This window comes from Centroberyx affinis, unplaced genomic scaffold (assembly GCF_046629955.1).
Source record: "Centroberyx affinis isolate AG114_WGS23_722 - 3 ecotype Tasmania unplaced genomic scaffold, CSIRO-AGI_Caff_v1 ptg002241l_1, whole genome shotgun sequence".
In the NCBI taxonomy this organism is placed as follows: Eukaryota; Metazoa; Chordata; class Actinopteri; order Beryciformes; family Berycidae; genus Centroberyx; species Centroberyx affinis.
The window spans coordinates 169,595-183,532 of record NW_027280535.1 but is presented as its reverse complement, the minus strand read 5'-3'; the positions used below and the strand labels follow the sequence as shown (position 1 = coordinate 183,532).

At 43.8% G+C, this 13,938-nt stretch overlaps 1 protein-coding gene across 1 annotated transcript in view; it reads left to right on the top strand.

Annotated features, from left to right (window-relative positions):
* The first annotated feature begins 4,601 nt into the window (after nt 1-4,601).
* Nucleotides 4,602-13,938, top strand: part of LOC139655367 (microtubule-associated tumor suppressor 1 homolog A-like) — a 40,828-nt gene continuing 31,491 nt past the window's right edge. The window contains exons 1-4 of the mRNA XM_071532757.1: nt 4,602-4,628; nt 5,185-5,336; nt 10,681-10,908; nt 12,876-13,039. Of these exons, the coding sequence (XP_071388858.1) occupies nt 4,602-4,628; nt 5,185-5,336; nt 10,681-10,908; nt 12,876-13,039 (571 nt within the window). The remainder of the gene's footprint in view (nt 4,629-5,184; nt 5,337-10,680; nt 10,909-12,875; nt 13,040-13,938) is intronic.

The following is a 13,938-nucleotide window of genomic DNA, read 5'->3' as shown; positions in this document are numbered from 1 at the left end:
TGTGTGTATACAGCTGGTGAATTAGGTTCTCCTTCATACTGGAGTGTGTTTCAGCTGCAGTGTTGCATAAGAGCATCTCTCTCTCTCTGTCTCTCTCTCTCTTGTTCTCTCTCTCTTTAAATCTGTCTGTCTTTCTCTCTGATACTCTTGCATTTACACTACAGCTGTTAAAGGCCTATTAAAGTGCAGTAGGACACTTGGACTGTGTGTGTGTGTGTGTGTGCGCTGAACTAATTTCACCCACTACTTCCCTCCTCGTCCGTCTTCGGAGGAAGTTAAAGAGCACATGGGTAACACTGTTTTCTCTCTCCTTCATAAATCATTCCTTCTGTTTTTCTCTCTTTCCGTCGGCTGTCATCCCCTTTGTGTCGTTCTCCGGTGTCCTTTCTCTTTTCTCTCTTTCAGGGTCTTCCCTCCCTTTTCCCCAGGGAATTCCAGGCCTGTGTTTGTTTCCTGTCTGTCGCTTTGTGTGTGTGTGTGTGTGTGTGTGTCTGTGTGTGTCATACAAAGCGGTGTGTGTCGTATGGTGAAATGGAGAGGGCAGTTGGCGTCACGTCGGTCACATCCTGTCATTGTAGCCTCCACTCTGCGTGTGTGTGTGTGTGTGTGTTGCGTGACAGTAAAATATAGTGTATGCTGATGGGACATTGTTGTCTCAACTTAAACATGGTGTCCCCTGTCTGGTGTCCAGTGACCTGTAATTCCACTCCTGTGTGTGTGTGTGTGTGTGTGTGTGTGTGTGTGTGTGTGTGTAACTCGACTCTTGTTTTCCATAATCACTGAGCTGCAGTGTGTGATTTGCATAGCGGAAAAGGTCTATCTGCATAATGTGTGTTTGTGCGTGGAGTAAATATGTTGTGTGTGTAAAATCAGATCTTTCTCCTTATAAAGGTCACATTCTGATGGACAATAGCTTGTCTGTCTCCCTCACTGATGCACAGGAACAAATGGGACAGCTCTTGACCTCGGTCTGAGGTCGCCATCAATGGATGCCTTTGAGTGTGTGTGTGTGTGTATCTGCATTGGGACATTTTGATTTGGGCCCTCACTTGATATGAGTAATTCAGTAATCACAATTGGCCCCTCAGTGTCCCGTTTTACTTCATTACAAATCTTTCCATCACAGGTTTGGCAAATTTATTCCTGGGCTTTTTTTGTTTTTATCTTTACTTTGATGTTGTTTGTGTGTGCATACACTATGTTGAGTGAGAGTAGGCTCCATGCTAACACTTTAGCATACACTATGTTGAGTGACAGTAGGCTCCATGCTAACACTTTAGCATACACTATGTTGAGTGACTGTAGGCTCCATGCTAACACTTTAGCATACACTATGTTGAGTGACAGTAGGCTCCAACACTTTAGCATACACTATGTTGAGTGACAGTAGGCTCCAAGCTAACACTTTAGCATACACTATGTTGAGTGACAGTAGGCTCCAACACTTTAGCATACACTATGTTGAGTGACAGTAGGCTCCATGCTAACACTTTAGAATACACTATGTTGAGTGACAGTAGGCTCCATGCTAACACTGTAGAATACACTATGTTGAGTGACAGTAGGCTCCAAAACTTTAGCATACACTAGTGATAGTAGACTCCATGCTAACACTTAAGCTTACACTATGTTGAGTGACTAGCATTATGTAAAAAGTGAGAAAATGAGAACTTGTAGCAGCTCTAATGCTAATCTTACATGTGAGGCTAAGTCTGGCAGTTTTGTGTCTGAGATTTGGTAAAAGAAAAACGATGCACAACAAATTGTTTGAATTACCAGGGACTAGTTTCCCTGTCCCCCATAGTAAGTGAAGGTGGGTGATAGGAGACTGTGATAGAAAATCACTGCATAGCGGATGAATATGTGGTTGCTCACATGAAACAGTTCCAAAAATAAAGCTGGCTACATCAGCTATAGCCTATTGAGTTAATTGTGTTTCACTAACAAAGTCTTCTTTGGATAATGCTAGTGGCCTACTATCACTCAACATAGTGTATGCTAAAGTGTTAGCATGGAGCACTGGAGCCAACAATCTACCAGGGACATATAGATGATTCTGGTGTCTTTGTTTTCATCACTTTAATCTTCCCAAAACTTGCTATATTCCTTTAAGGTTAGATTAGGGTTAGGGCTTTGGTTTATTAAGATTAGAATTAGGTTTAGGATTACACATTTAATGTAGTCAATGGAAGATCATGTCAAGTGTAGTAATACAAACGTGTGTGTGTGTTTGTATCAACAGTCAGCACGAGGCAGAGCCATAGGGAGCCATCTCTTACCTAACATTTATGTCTGTAACAGAATCCAGTTGATTTCCTATGGCTGGCTCCTCACCAGAACTGAAAACAAGTGAAGCCAGATGTTTCCTGCTGGCTTCAGTCACATCACAGTTTACTGGTGCAGTACCTCCATTTGACCAGCAGAGGCAGCCTGTGTGCACGTGTGTGTGTGAGTGTGTGTGTGTGTGTGTGTGGTGATGTACTCGCGGAGAACACATGTAAACCTTTGTTCCCTCTCCTTTAGACAACCTTTCTTTTCTCTCTTGTTTCTTGTGTGTGCTCTCTGTCTCTATCGCTCTCACTCGTTTCTCACAAAGAGTTCATCATCTTAGATTATATTAGTTGTTTAATGATATCTGTGGAAAAAATAAGTTAAGAATAGGACACAGCAAAGAAAAATAGGATATAAATAATAATAGAGCAAGTGGTTGGCATTCAACGCACAACCAACAATGAATGAATAAAAAAATGTATGATATGAAATATATGCTAAAGTGTTAGCATGGAGCACTGCTGCCAACAATCTACCAGGGACAGATGGATTATTATTATTATTATTCCTATTTGTCCTCCACTTAGACCTTTTGTCTCCCTCCTTCTGCTGTTTCTTTGTCTCTGTCCCTGTCTTTTGTCCCTACCTCACCCACTTTTACTCACTCACTAGTTTGCTTGCACACACACACACACACACACACGCACACACACACGCACACACACTCACTTCCTAAGCGTCTAAATGTCCCTGCTTTGGCGTGAAGAGGAAGGCGTCATGGCTCTCTGGGGACTTCTTTCTCCTTTTTGGTTTTAGGAAAGAATGTGTGATTCAGTCCAGAAAAATGATGGGAGAGAGAGAGACAAAGACGGAGAGAGAGTGGTGTAATATGCATGACAGAATAGCAATGTCCCAACAGCAATGTTTCCATCCAGTTGTTTACACAAACGAAATGTCGCAGAAGATAATATGCGAGATGCGGTTCCATTAGTTGGATTGAAGCAAGTAAATTGGTTTTATGAACATCAAAAAACTCATCCACTAGAAAATGCTAGGCATGCTTTCATCCAAAGACAAAACAATGCACTGAGATCTATTAGTTTACATCAGTATAATGTGGGGGGCTATTACAGTAGACTCATTAGTATAAACTTATTCTGACTTATAGTAAGAAGTGTTTGTCATAAGACGTTTTAAGACAGTAGCGTGTCGGTTGTGTAACCGTGTTGGAATTGGAGGTGAAACATGTCGTTGAACATGTAGTGCTGATATGCAGCGGCTCTGATTGATGTCAGCAACACGATGGCACATTCTGTTCCTGCCCGAGTCAGCAAGGCAGCAACACACACACACACACACACACACACCTTAGCTGGTGTCCACTGACCTCCAACTGTAGCTTGGAGGTCAGGCATGTTGCGCACGTCTGACTAAAGCCAAATGACTAGAGAGAGAGTGTGTGCGTGTATGTGTGTGTGTGTGTTTGTGGTCAGTGAGAGCCAAAGAGAAAGACAGCGAGCACAGTGGTTGTGATGCATGGTGGTGTCGCAGTGTAAATATTGAGCTGACACACTGTGCTGGGCTTAGAGTTGCTGATGTCCATATGAGCCAGTCAGTGTCGTCCGTGCTGTACTCCTCTCTCTGTGTCAGAAAGCTCTATAGCCTCCTTTCACCCATCTGTCCTCCTCCTCCTCTCCTTACCGATCCATTGCTTTTCTCTGCAGCTGAAATGAAAGACATCAAGTGTGACAGTACTGTGGATGGATGACGATGAATGTATGACTCACACTATTCTATTCTGTTCTGCCTTTTGTCCAAAAATGGCTACCTCAATGCATTTTGTGCTGATAATATGAAGAACGGCATGACATTCACTTTGTTTCCATGACAGCATCAGACACTCTAATCTTTGTTTCCATTGTAAAATAGACTTAGGTTACATAAACCATCAGTAGATACTGTGTATGTTACATCGACAAGTGGTGTGTGTTTCTTTGTATTTTCTTTGACCAATGAGAGAGAAGATTGCCTGGACTAGGTTGGGCGACGAAGACAGAGGAGCCAATCGACTGCCCACGTGGCGTGAAACCCTGCCTCCTATTCATTATGATTGGTCAGCTCGCGAAACCAGTGGTCGATGTCGTTTGCGCTCCTCTAAAAAGTCACACTTTTCTAGACTTTAGAAAGTGCTTTGCTGTGCAAAAAAAACAAGCCAGGCGACAGCACTTTTTCCAAAACAGCAGCTTTCGAGCGCAGCCGCTCCTCATTGACTTTCATTTAGAAACGGGGCTGGCAGGAAAGCATGAACGCAAATTAATGGTAAAGTGGGCATGGAACTGGAACAGAGGGAGGCATCAGTAAGAGACTTCAACATGTAGAGATGATTAGTGTTTTTTTTTATGGTTGATTTATTGCCTTTTTTTTTTTTTAAACATCTCTTTATTGAATTTTCAAAAGGTTCTGGTATACATAATACAAGATCATCATATAATACACAAAATATAAAACTGCCCTCCCCTTTCCAAACCCCCTGATCTCTCCTACTCATCCTCCCAATCCACCCCACCACCCAGTCCTACCCCCAATACAGATAGGCATACTAGTCAAGGAAAAGGGAAAAACCAAAGGGAAACAAACAACTGAATAGAAGAAGAACAGAATGTCCGACAGACAAATGTAATGAAAAACAAAGACAAGAAACCATGTTGATGGTCGGAATAGTTTTGTATTCAAATCAAGGATCCGATGCCTTATTACAAGGCAGGGTAGAGTGTTTAGAAATGATTTGTCAGAAAATAAACAATAAGCCACTCTCTCTCTCTCTCTCTCTCTCCCAGGTATCCCCAAACCTCGCACCACCGGCGAGCGAGCGTCCGGATTGGCTGCCCCGGGCTCCGTGACCTCCCACCCCAGACCGACAGCCAATCAGCCGGCGGGATCGGGGCCGGCCGGGCGACCCCCGGCGCCCGCCGCGTCCAAACTTCCCGTCAAGGGATTACCCACAAGCCTCAGCTCCTCATCCCTGGGAAGCGGCACCAGCGAGAGCAATGGGGCGACGAGCAAAGGTGAGGCGTGTGTGTGTGTGTGTATTTCTCATACACACACTCATATACATTATCATATACTGTACAGCCACTAACATCACCAATAGTACTGTATATTCACATCCATAAAGATACTTAGATACTACTGAAATCTAGTCAGTCTCTCTCTCTCTCTCTCTCTCTCTCTCTCTCTCTCTCTCTCTCTCTCTCTCTCTCTCTCTCTCTCTCTCTCTCTCTCTCTCTCTCTCTCTCTCTCTCTCTCTCTCTCTCTCTCTCTCTCTCTCTCTCTCTCTCTCTCTCTCTCTCTCATATACATTAGTCATCACCACTGCTCGCCCCTGGGAATCTGGGAATGTAGTTGTGTGTGTGTGTGTACGGCAGTATCCCTTCTTCCTCTATAGAAGTCAAAGGGCACATCTGGTTAGGCTTAGGAACACAGACAAACCTGTGTGTGTGTGTGTTTTCCTAATCCACATTGGGTGCAGCAGATGACATGTGGACTCTAGGCCGTATCTCTGCCCTGCTTTTGTGCTAGGTTTATGTATTCCATAACAGTCTGGATGCGTTTTGGAACAAGATTAGATGAGGACAGTGTTGATGTTAAATATTCACTGGTAAAGGATTCAGTTAAGAGGTCAAGGAATGAATGTAAGTCAATGGAATGTCCTCATAATTGCAAGCAAATAGTAAATGTAGTTCCACCCTTGGGTCAGTCAGTGATTGCTGAGTGAACTTGAAATATGAGTGAAATTGTATAAGCATTTTCATATGGGACAATGAAAGGACAGATTGACCATATATTTCTGTTGCCTACTCTCCTCAGAATTAGGCTTACAAGTTATATCTTGAAATGTAGTAACTGTAATTGTCCTGTTTTTACTCAATACAGTACAAAATATAAGAACTACAATACACAATAAATGCAGTCCGTACATTACACAATTTACACTACAATATAATTTACTATACAATATAACATACAACACCAGGAGCGTGAGTGTTATGAATAATATAAATGCTAAGTGATATATGGTATTGCACAGTAGGTAAGTGGTAATATGATATAAGTAGTCAACACTGAGGCACAGTGGTAGTGCAGTGATGAGTGCAATAACAGTACAACAGTCCAACAACTGGACAATAACTACAGTGTCTTGTGGTTAGAGGTTTGCCCAAAAATTCTCCATTGACTCTCACTTCAACACATCAACCCAGTCTGATGTCTCCAAGTGTGTAGCATGTGTAGACTATTATGTTACCTATGATAACTTTAACTGTATTGCTTTACCACTGAGTCCCCATGCATTGTCCCCCAGATTGTATGATAACTTTAACTGTATGACCTGCTTTACCACTGAGTCCCCATTCATTGTCAATGCCGCCCCCTAGCGGCACAAAGTCAACGTTACAGTGTGACTAAGTAACGAACAAACTAACGGACGGAGACCGATCCATAGCCATAGACAAAAATACCAACGTGAGTGTGTGTGTGAATCATATCTTAGGCGTCATACATAAAAGGTCCCATATTATTAATGTTCTTCCTGCTGTTTTGCAGATGAAAGCGGTGGGATGTTTATTGAACTCATTTAAAGACGTCGCAATGCTGGGTCCTGATTGGCCGACACAGCAGCTCCTCTAATTCAAATGAGGTCAACCTGCTGAGTGGAGGCTTTCCAGTTCAAATGCTGCAAACTGGCCTGATTGGAGGGATTTCAGTAATAGTGAGGAGAGCCAATCAGAACCAAGAACCGTTGTGATGCGTTTCCTAGAGTTTGGTCTGAAACTGCCTGGAAACAAGGATGGACTTTTGAAAATGTAATAACTTTTACATTCAACCACTTAAACAAAATCAAATTTTGACAAGGGCTTCATTTAACATCTTTGATCATATAAGCATATAAATAGAGCAGATCTTGAATTCCTATGATCGGGCCCCTTTAATGTAATAAGGCTGAATAATGCTAGGAACCCATGACCAGGGCTGTATGGAAAAAGTAATGTAATAGATGGATAACAATCGTCATTGTTTTCTTAATGGGTTTATTTCATATTGCACGCCGCAGGCTGCATACTTATGGCAACATCTACCTGTTAAAAAAAGAATACAACTCCCACTCACACACATTATACACACAGTAAGGTGCCAAACCTCTTATTCCCCCCCCCCCCACGACTGAACGGAACACCTAAAAGAGTTGCATTCGTTTCAGTGTCACATGGTCCGAATGCCTTTTCTCGACCTAAAAACATCTTGTGGGGGGGGGGGAACAGTGATGCTTCTTATTGAGATAATGTGGTTACAGCCTCACCATGATGACCCTCAGTCATATACAGCCGCTGTCTGGTCAATGCTCTGCTTTGTTACACAGAGAAGAGTGAAGGAAAGCAAGAAAAGAACAGGGAAGTGACAGTTGGACACATCGCTGAGCAACAATGCGGCATTAGTGAACCGCTCTATAGGTTTCATCTCACTCTCACTCACACACTAACACACGTCAGACTGATGGTTACAGATCACTAGGTTGTTATGGTAACCAGATTACGTCTGAGATGCCCGGTTCCCATGGTAATAGTTAGGCTCTTTATTTATAGTGGTATCCAGGAGAGGTGTCAGTGTACCGCATCCTCCACACACTGGCGTTAACGTGTGGCATATCAATATCGCATCCAGTTTTTTTTATGATTCGTTTTTTTTTTTTTTTTACACCAAGCATGTATCTCCACTATCCATATGCAATCAGATTGCATCTTTTTCCCTTTTTAAAATGCAAATACAGACTTCCAACCTGAATTCTTTCTCTTGCAACTAATGCAAAATGAAGGTTTAACCATACTCTTTCTGGTACCAGGGTTAGACTGAAATTGGATATCAGCCAGTCAGTGTTGTCCACCTCTGATATGATGGATATGACACAGTTTGATTACATATTTATTGTAGAATTGATCAATACTACACTGATTTTCTATGGGAAGCTCTTAAACTGATTTGATTTAATGTAACATCTTGATTTGATTCCACACAAGTTTTATGAGGAGGAGGAGGAGGAGTAGACTAGTAGTAGTAGTAGTGTCCTGGGTTTCCCATTGTCTGAATGCTGTTTCAGAGGCTTTTCCACCCTGCCAGGAATAGAATTCTGGGGGAAACACAAAATACTTTCAAGTTTTTTTTTTCATTTTTTGGCATAAAAATGGTCAAATTTTAAAAATGTACTATAAAATATCGTCTCTCAGCGACTTCAGTCCCAACAGTATCGGCCTTCAGAAGCCCATATGGGTCCGGCAGCCCCAGTGGAAACTCCGCCTGTGCCGCTCCTTCGAGCTTCAAAGCTTGTTTTCGCCCAGTCCGCGCACCGCAGGCTCCATCCGCTCCTCTGCCTTCCACTGCCGCTATTGTTGAGCGAGCCAGCAGCGCCACGTGGACGTTGTTGTTCTCCTGCTTTTTTTTTTTTTTATCATAGAGGCGGTCACAAAGTAAAGCGATCCAGCACACAACAACAGAAATGACTGCTGCAAGTTGTTTATCTCTGCTGTTGTATGTGAATTGGAGAATCTAAATGCCCACAACACATGTTGTAAGGTGTAAACGGGGTGATGTAAACACATGGTGCAAACATGTTCATACATACCAATAGACCAACATCACCCCCCCCACACACACACACACACACACACACACACACACACACCTACACGACGTACCACCTGGGACCGATTTGATCATATTTAACAAGGAGGATGTTCTCTCTGAAATCTCTCGAAACATGGGGAGGGGAGAGGGGAGAGGGGGGGTGCGTGTAATGATTTCTTCCAACAAATGAGATACCATCCCCTTTCATCCCGCCCAACCCCCTTCACACACACACACACACACCCCTCACCTCTTAAAACCCACATCCTTTCATCTCTACATAATGGATCTCCCATTCGTCCAAGCAGAGCGATAACTCCCTTTGGATAGATAACACTGTGTATGCTGGCCTGCTCTGAAAGAGATTTAGAATCGGCCATCCAAATGATTACAATCAATGAATAATTACAGATTTTCCCCTGCTTGACATTGCTGTGTGTGTGTGTGTGTGTTTTGGCGGTGTGTGCGTGCTTACATATGTGTTAAACAAGGATGTATTTTGTGTGTATGTTTAATGAGGGCAATTACAGCAGCCAAATTGCTTAGAGAGTGTAGAGCCCCCACCACACACACACACACACACACACACACACACACACACTCTAACAAATAGTTTTCCAAGTACTGCTTTGTGTTTGACCGCCCTCCCACACACCACTCTGTTCAGGGAAAGGAGTTTCAGATACTCAGGTGGAAAATATAGGAAGCAGAAGAGCTTTTATGGCTTTGTTTTTATCCGGGCTTTGTCTTATAATGTAAAGCTAAACTCTCCCATGATTCATAATTCATCATGGGGGTTTTTTATGCACCAATTAACCCGTAACAGTTTTCTCCGCCCATGTATCTGCCTCCCACTCTCTCTCTCAGGGAGCTGATTGGGATGCAAGGCAATTTTATTTTATGCAAAATGAAGCGGGACATGTTTTCACAGACTCCCATCATTTTACATCTTACTGGAACTCGATGGTTAGAGCCAGGCACTAACACTGCCAAGGTTAGGGGCTCCATTCCCACTTTGAACACCCATACTAAAAACAATCTCTGGACTTGTTGTATTTGAAGGTGTTTTTGCGTCCGCTGTCCACCAAACGGCATGAAACTGCACTGTGTCCCACAAATTGGATATAGCATTATAGTATCCAGTACAGAGGCTTTGTTGTTGCGTACAAATCTCCCTAGCAACCACGACTGGAGGTCATAGCACAAATGGCTTAACAACCAGGCTTGAATTGAGGGATCTGTTTTGTGAGTGTAGATCTACTCAGTAATGTTATAAGTAAAAGTGATTAGTGTGATAAGGTGGATTTGTTTCCAAATGTAGGTTACTGTACTGTACAGGACACAGTAAACTGTCTTGTCTTTAGCCCTAGTCTCTACTCTACTGTTAGCTAACTGTTAGCCCGCAGGCTCATCTTCTACTAGATACATTAGCTAATTTGCTATTCAGATGTGACAGTGATGGCTAGCTGACCAGATACTATGGTTAGCTAGCTAACAAGCTGACAATATCGAAAAACAATCAGACGTATCAGTGGTGAAATGATCAGTTCCCAGTTGAAAACAGCACAGAAGTTAGCCATGTCAGTTGAATTCTGCCAAGTTGGGTGAAACTGGTTCAGCAGTTCACAGCATGTTGCCAAGACCTGTAGACCTGTAGGGTGTAATGTCACCCGAAAGCCTTCTATACAGCATAGACATAGTATTTTATTATCTCCTCTGTCCTCTCTTCTCCAGGTCCAGCGTCTCCAGGAGCTCCGGCAGCGGCGGGCGCCAAGCCAGAGGAGCGGCCCAGCCGGAGCACCCTCCCCGTGGGCAGCCAGAGCACAGCGAAGCCCCCCATCCCCAGCAGCGCAGCTACCAGCGGCACCAACGCTCCCAGCGGCAGCGGTGCCGCTTCCGCTCCAAAGGCCCCGGCAATGAGAAGCAGAGCTCTGTCCCTGCAGGGCAGGGCGACCGCTACAGGTGAGCAGAGGCAGGCGCGGATGGAGATTAAGACACTTTCTCTTGATATTGGATATTAATAAATGATTTTTTTTGTTCAGTATTTCCCCCAGAAATGTATTACAGGGTGGAAAAGCCTCTTAAACAGCATGTAGACCATCATGGGACTCTCAGTTGAAACTCTGGATGATGATAATTGAATATGATCAGTGTTGCATTAAAGTCAATTCAATCTACAGTAAATATAATCAATCAAATTGCATCATATCATATCAGAGGTGGACCACACTGACCGGACCAGATCTGGTTTTTAATAAAAGGCTGATACCAGTCTAACCCGAACACTGTAATCAGCATTGTTAGTTGATACAATCAAAGACAAAGGTAAAGTTTAAGTCGTTATCATTGCTAACTGAATCCTCTAATCAGTTGTTAGCCTCATTAGCAGCTCGTTAATCAGCAGATATTCTGTGATAACTGTTGTTTACTCATGTTCAATGAGAATCAGATGGGTTTTGATGGCAGTATAATGATTTGTGTAAGCAGTAGTGTTTGTTTTATGGTTTGGGACCCAGAATGGCTCATGGGGGGCTGTTTGATGTGGGCTCCCTCATTAGAAGAGTATCATTGAGCTTCAGTGAGCCTGGACCCAGTGTGAAAATGTCTTGAATAGCCTGTTTTTACAAGTAAGCAGGTCAAGGCCCACTGAGCAGTGACATCCCCTGTTTCCACTTTCTATCATCTATAGCAGTGGTTCTCAAACTTTTTCACGTCAAGGACCCCTAAACTGACACAAATTAGACCACGGCCCCCCATTTGATAAGATTTTGTCCCAGGGTCCCCCATCTGATAAGATTTTTGCTTTCAGATGTTTTATTACAGAAAGTATATGAAACCCATGACCAAAATAGACATACATTCTGTCATTGTGTTACTTATGGATGGAATTATAGTGAAAATAAATTATTCCCCTTTTTGCTGGGGACCCCCTGGAACCCCCTCAAGGACCCCTGGGGGTCCCCGGACCCCACTTTGAGAACCACTGATCTATAGCATTTTTCTTTATCTTGAAAAGAATTAAAAACCTATAAAGCAGCAGAAAACACCCAAATAAATTATATATATATATATATATATAATATATAATAATAAATGGGAAAATGTCTACTTTTGCGGGATGACAACCTCAAAGTCAATTTCAACAGCTGTCCCCTCTAAGTTTGAGTAAAAAAATAAGACAGACTAAAAATACTAAATTGAAGTAACAAAAGTTTTAAATGTGTAGATTTTTATGTATTTTTAAAGAAAGTATACATTCCAACCCCTTTCAGTGTTTGTATTATTTTATCAGTTAAAACAGAGAAGATGGATACAAAAAGAGGCATGCAAACCGTGGACAATATATTCATATTTTACAAAGGATCCCTTTTGAAAAGAGTCATTTCTTTACTTTTACTTTAAAATTGATATCCCCCATCTCAATTTTTGATGATGTGTGTGAAGGCTGGTACCATTGTACATGTAAACAACTCTGCCTTATCTTGCTAAAAGAGTGTGTGCTTTTATGTGTGTGTGTGTGTGTGTGAGTAGGGGATTGTGTGTTTAAATGTGCGAACGACTCCGCGACTCCCCCCCCCCCCCCCCTCACAGAAACCCCACCCACAATAGGGACCGGTCAGCAGACAGTAACTTGAAAACACACTCACTCCCCGCCTTGGGCCGATCAATACGTCAGTCCCTTTCCTTAAACAGCGGAGGAGAGAAGCAGATAGACAGCCGGAGCGTCCTGTCTGGGTCAGACGCGGGATAATACATGTGATCCTCTTAGAGAGGGAACAAGAGGAAGAGAGAGAGACGGGGATAGAGAGAAAGAGAGAGAGAGAGAGACAGTAGCTCCAGCCGACTAGTTTACCTGCTCGAGAGCGAAGACGAAGCCCCTCTCCCTAACATGGGCTTTGACTCCCTCTGCTCCATGACTCCTTCCGCAGGTCTCAAGGCCCCGGCGGTCACCGGGCACGCCGCCGCGGCCAAGACGGCGGCCGCCAACCCGACGGCGGCCAAGGCGGCCAACCAGGGCCCGGCCAGGCAGCCGTCCCACTATCCCTGCAGAGGAGCGGCTCGGCGAGACTCAACCGCCCCACAGCCACCTCAGGTAAGGAAGGGTGTGTCTTGTGTGTGTGTGTTTTTGCAAGGATGGATGTTTGCGTGTAAAAAAAGAAAAAAAAAACAGCTGCAGGTGTCTCAGTCAAACCTATATTAATCCGTGGCATTAGCAGTCAGAGAAGCATGTGTTCTAGTCACTCTGTATGGTTCCTAACAGGCTTTGTAGCTTGATTCTGCCTTCTGCACGCTAGAACTATCAGCCGGTAGTCTGGCTATTTTAGCGATGTGAGGTCAGCGCCTTGATCATTAACCACACTGGTGGATGCCGAGTGTTCAGCTGGAGGGATGGCAAGGGTAAACACACACACACACACACACACACACACACGCACACACGCACGTTTGGCATGACTGATTCAGGCTCATGCCCTGGAAGGCTAAACATACAGATAGTTATCATCCCTCTGCAGTCTTGTCTGTAATTACTGTACTGCCCATGACACACACACACACACACACACACACACACGCTAATTATGTTATTTGAATTCGGAGTGGAACCACATTTGCATCTCGCTGATAAATACTCGGGTTCGGTTTTAATCTTTTAGCGAGCGTTTGACGGCGAAAATAAAATAAAAATAAAAATTCATATGATTCAAAAGAGTTTAAAGCTCTTGTGAAGCCCAAGTTTAAAAGCCCGCGTGTGTCCCTGCATATCGTCATTATTATTCCCCTATACATAAAACGACTGGCCACCTCGTCCTGAGATGGCTCTACTCTATCTCCAGTCTGGTGGTTCGGTCCATGCAGGCCCTGTGAAGCCCTGAGCCTGTGGTCTCAGCCTCTCTCCCCCCCCCCCCACTCAGCATGCGGTGGCTCTGGTCTGGGCCCGGGCGCCTGGCTGCCTCCCCTCTGCGGCCGGCCCTGGAAGTCTCTCCGGGGCCT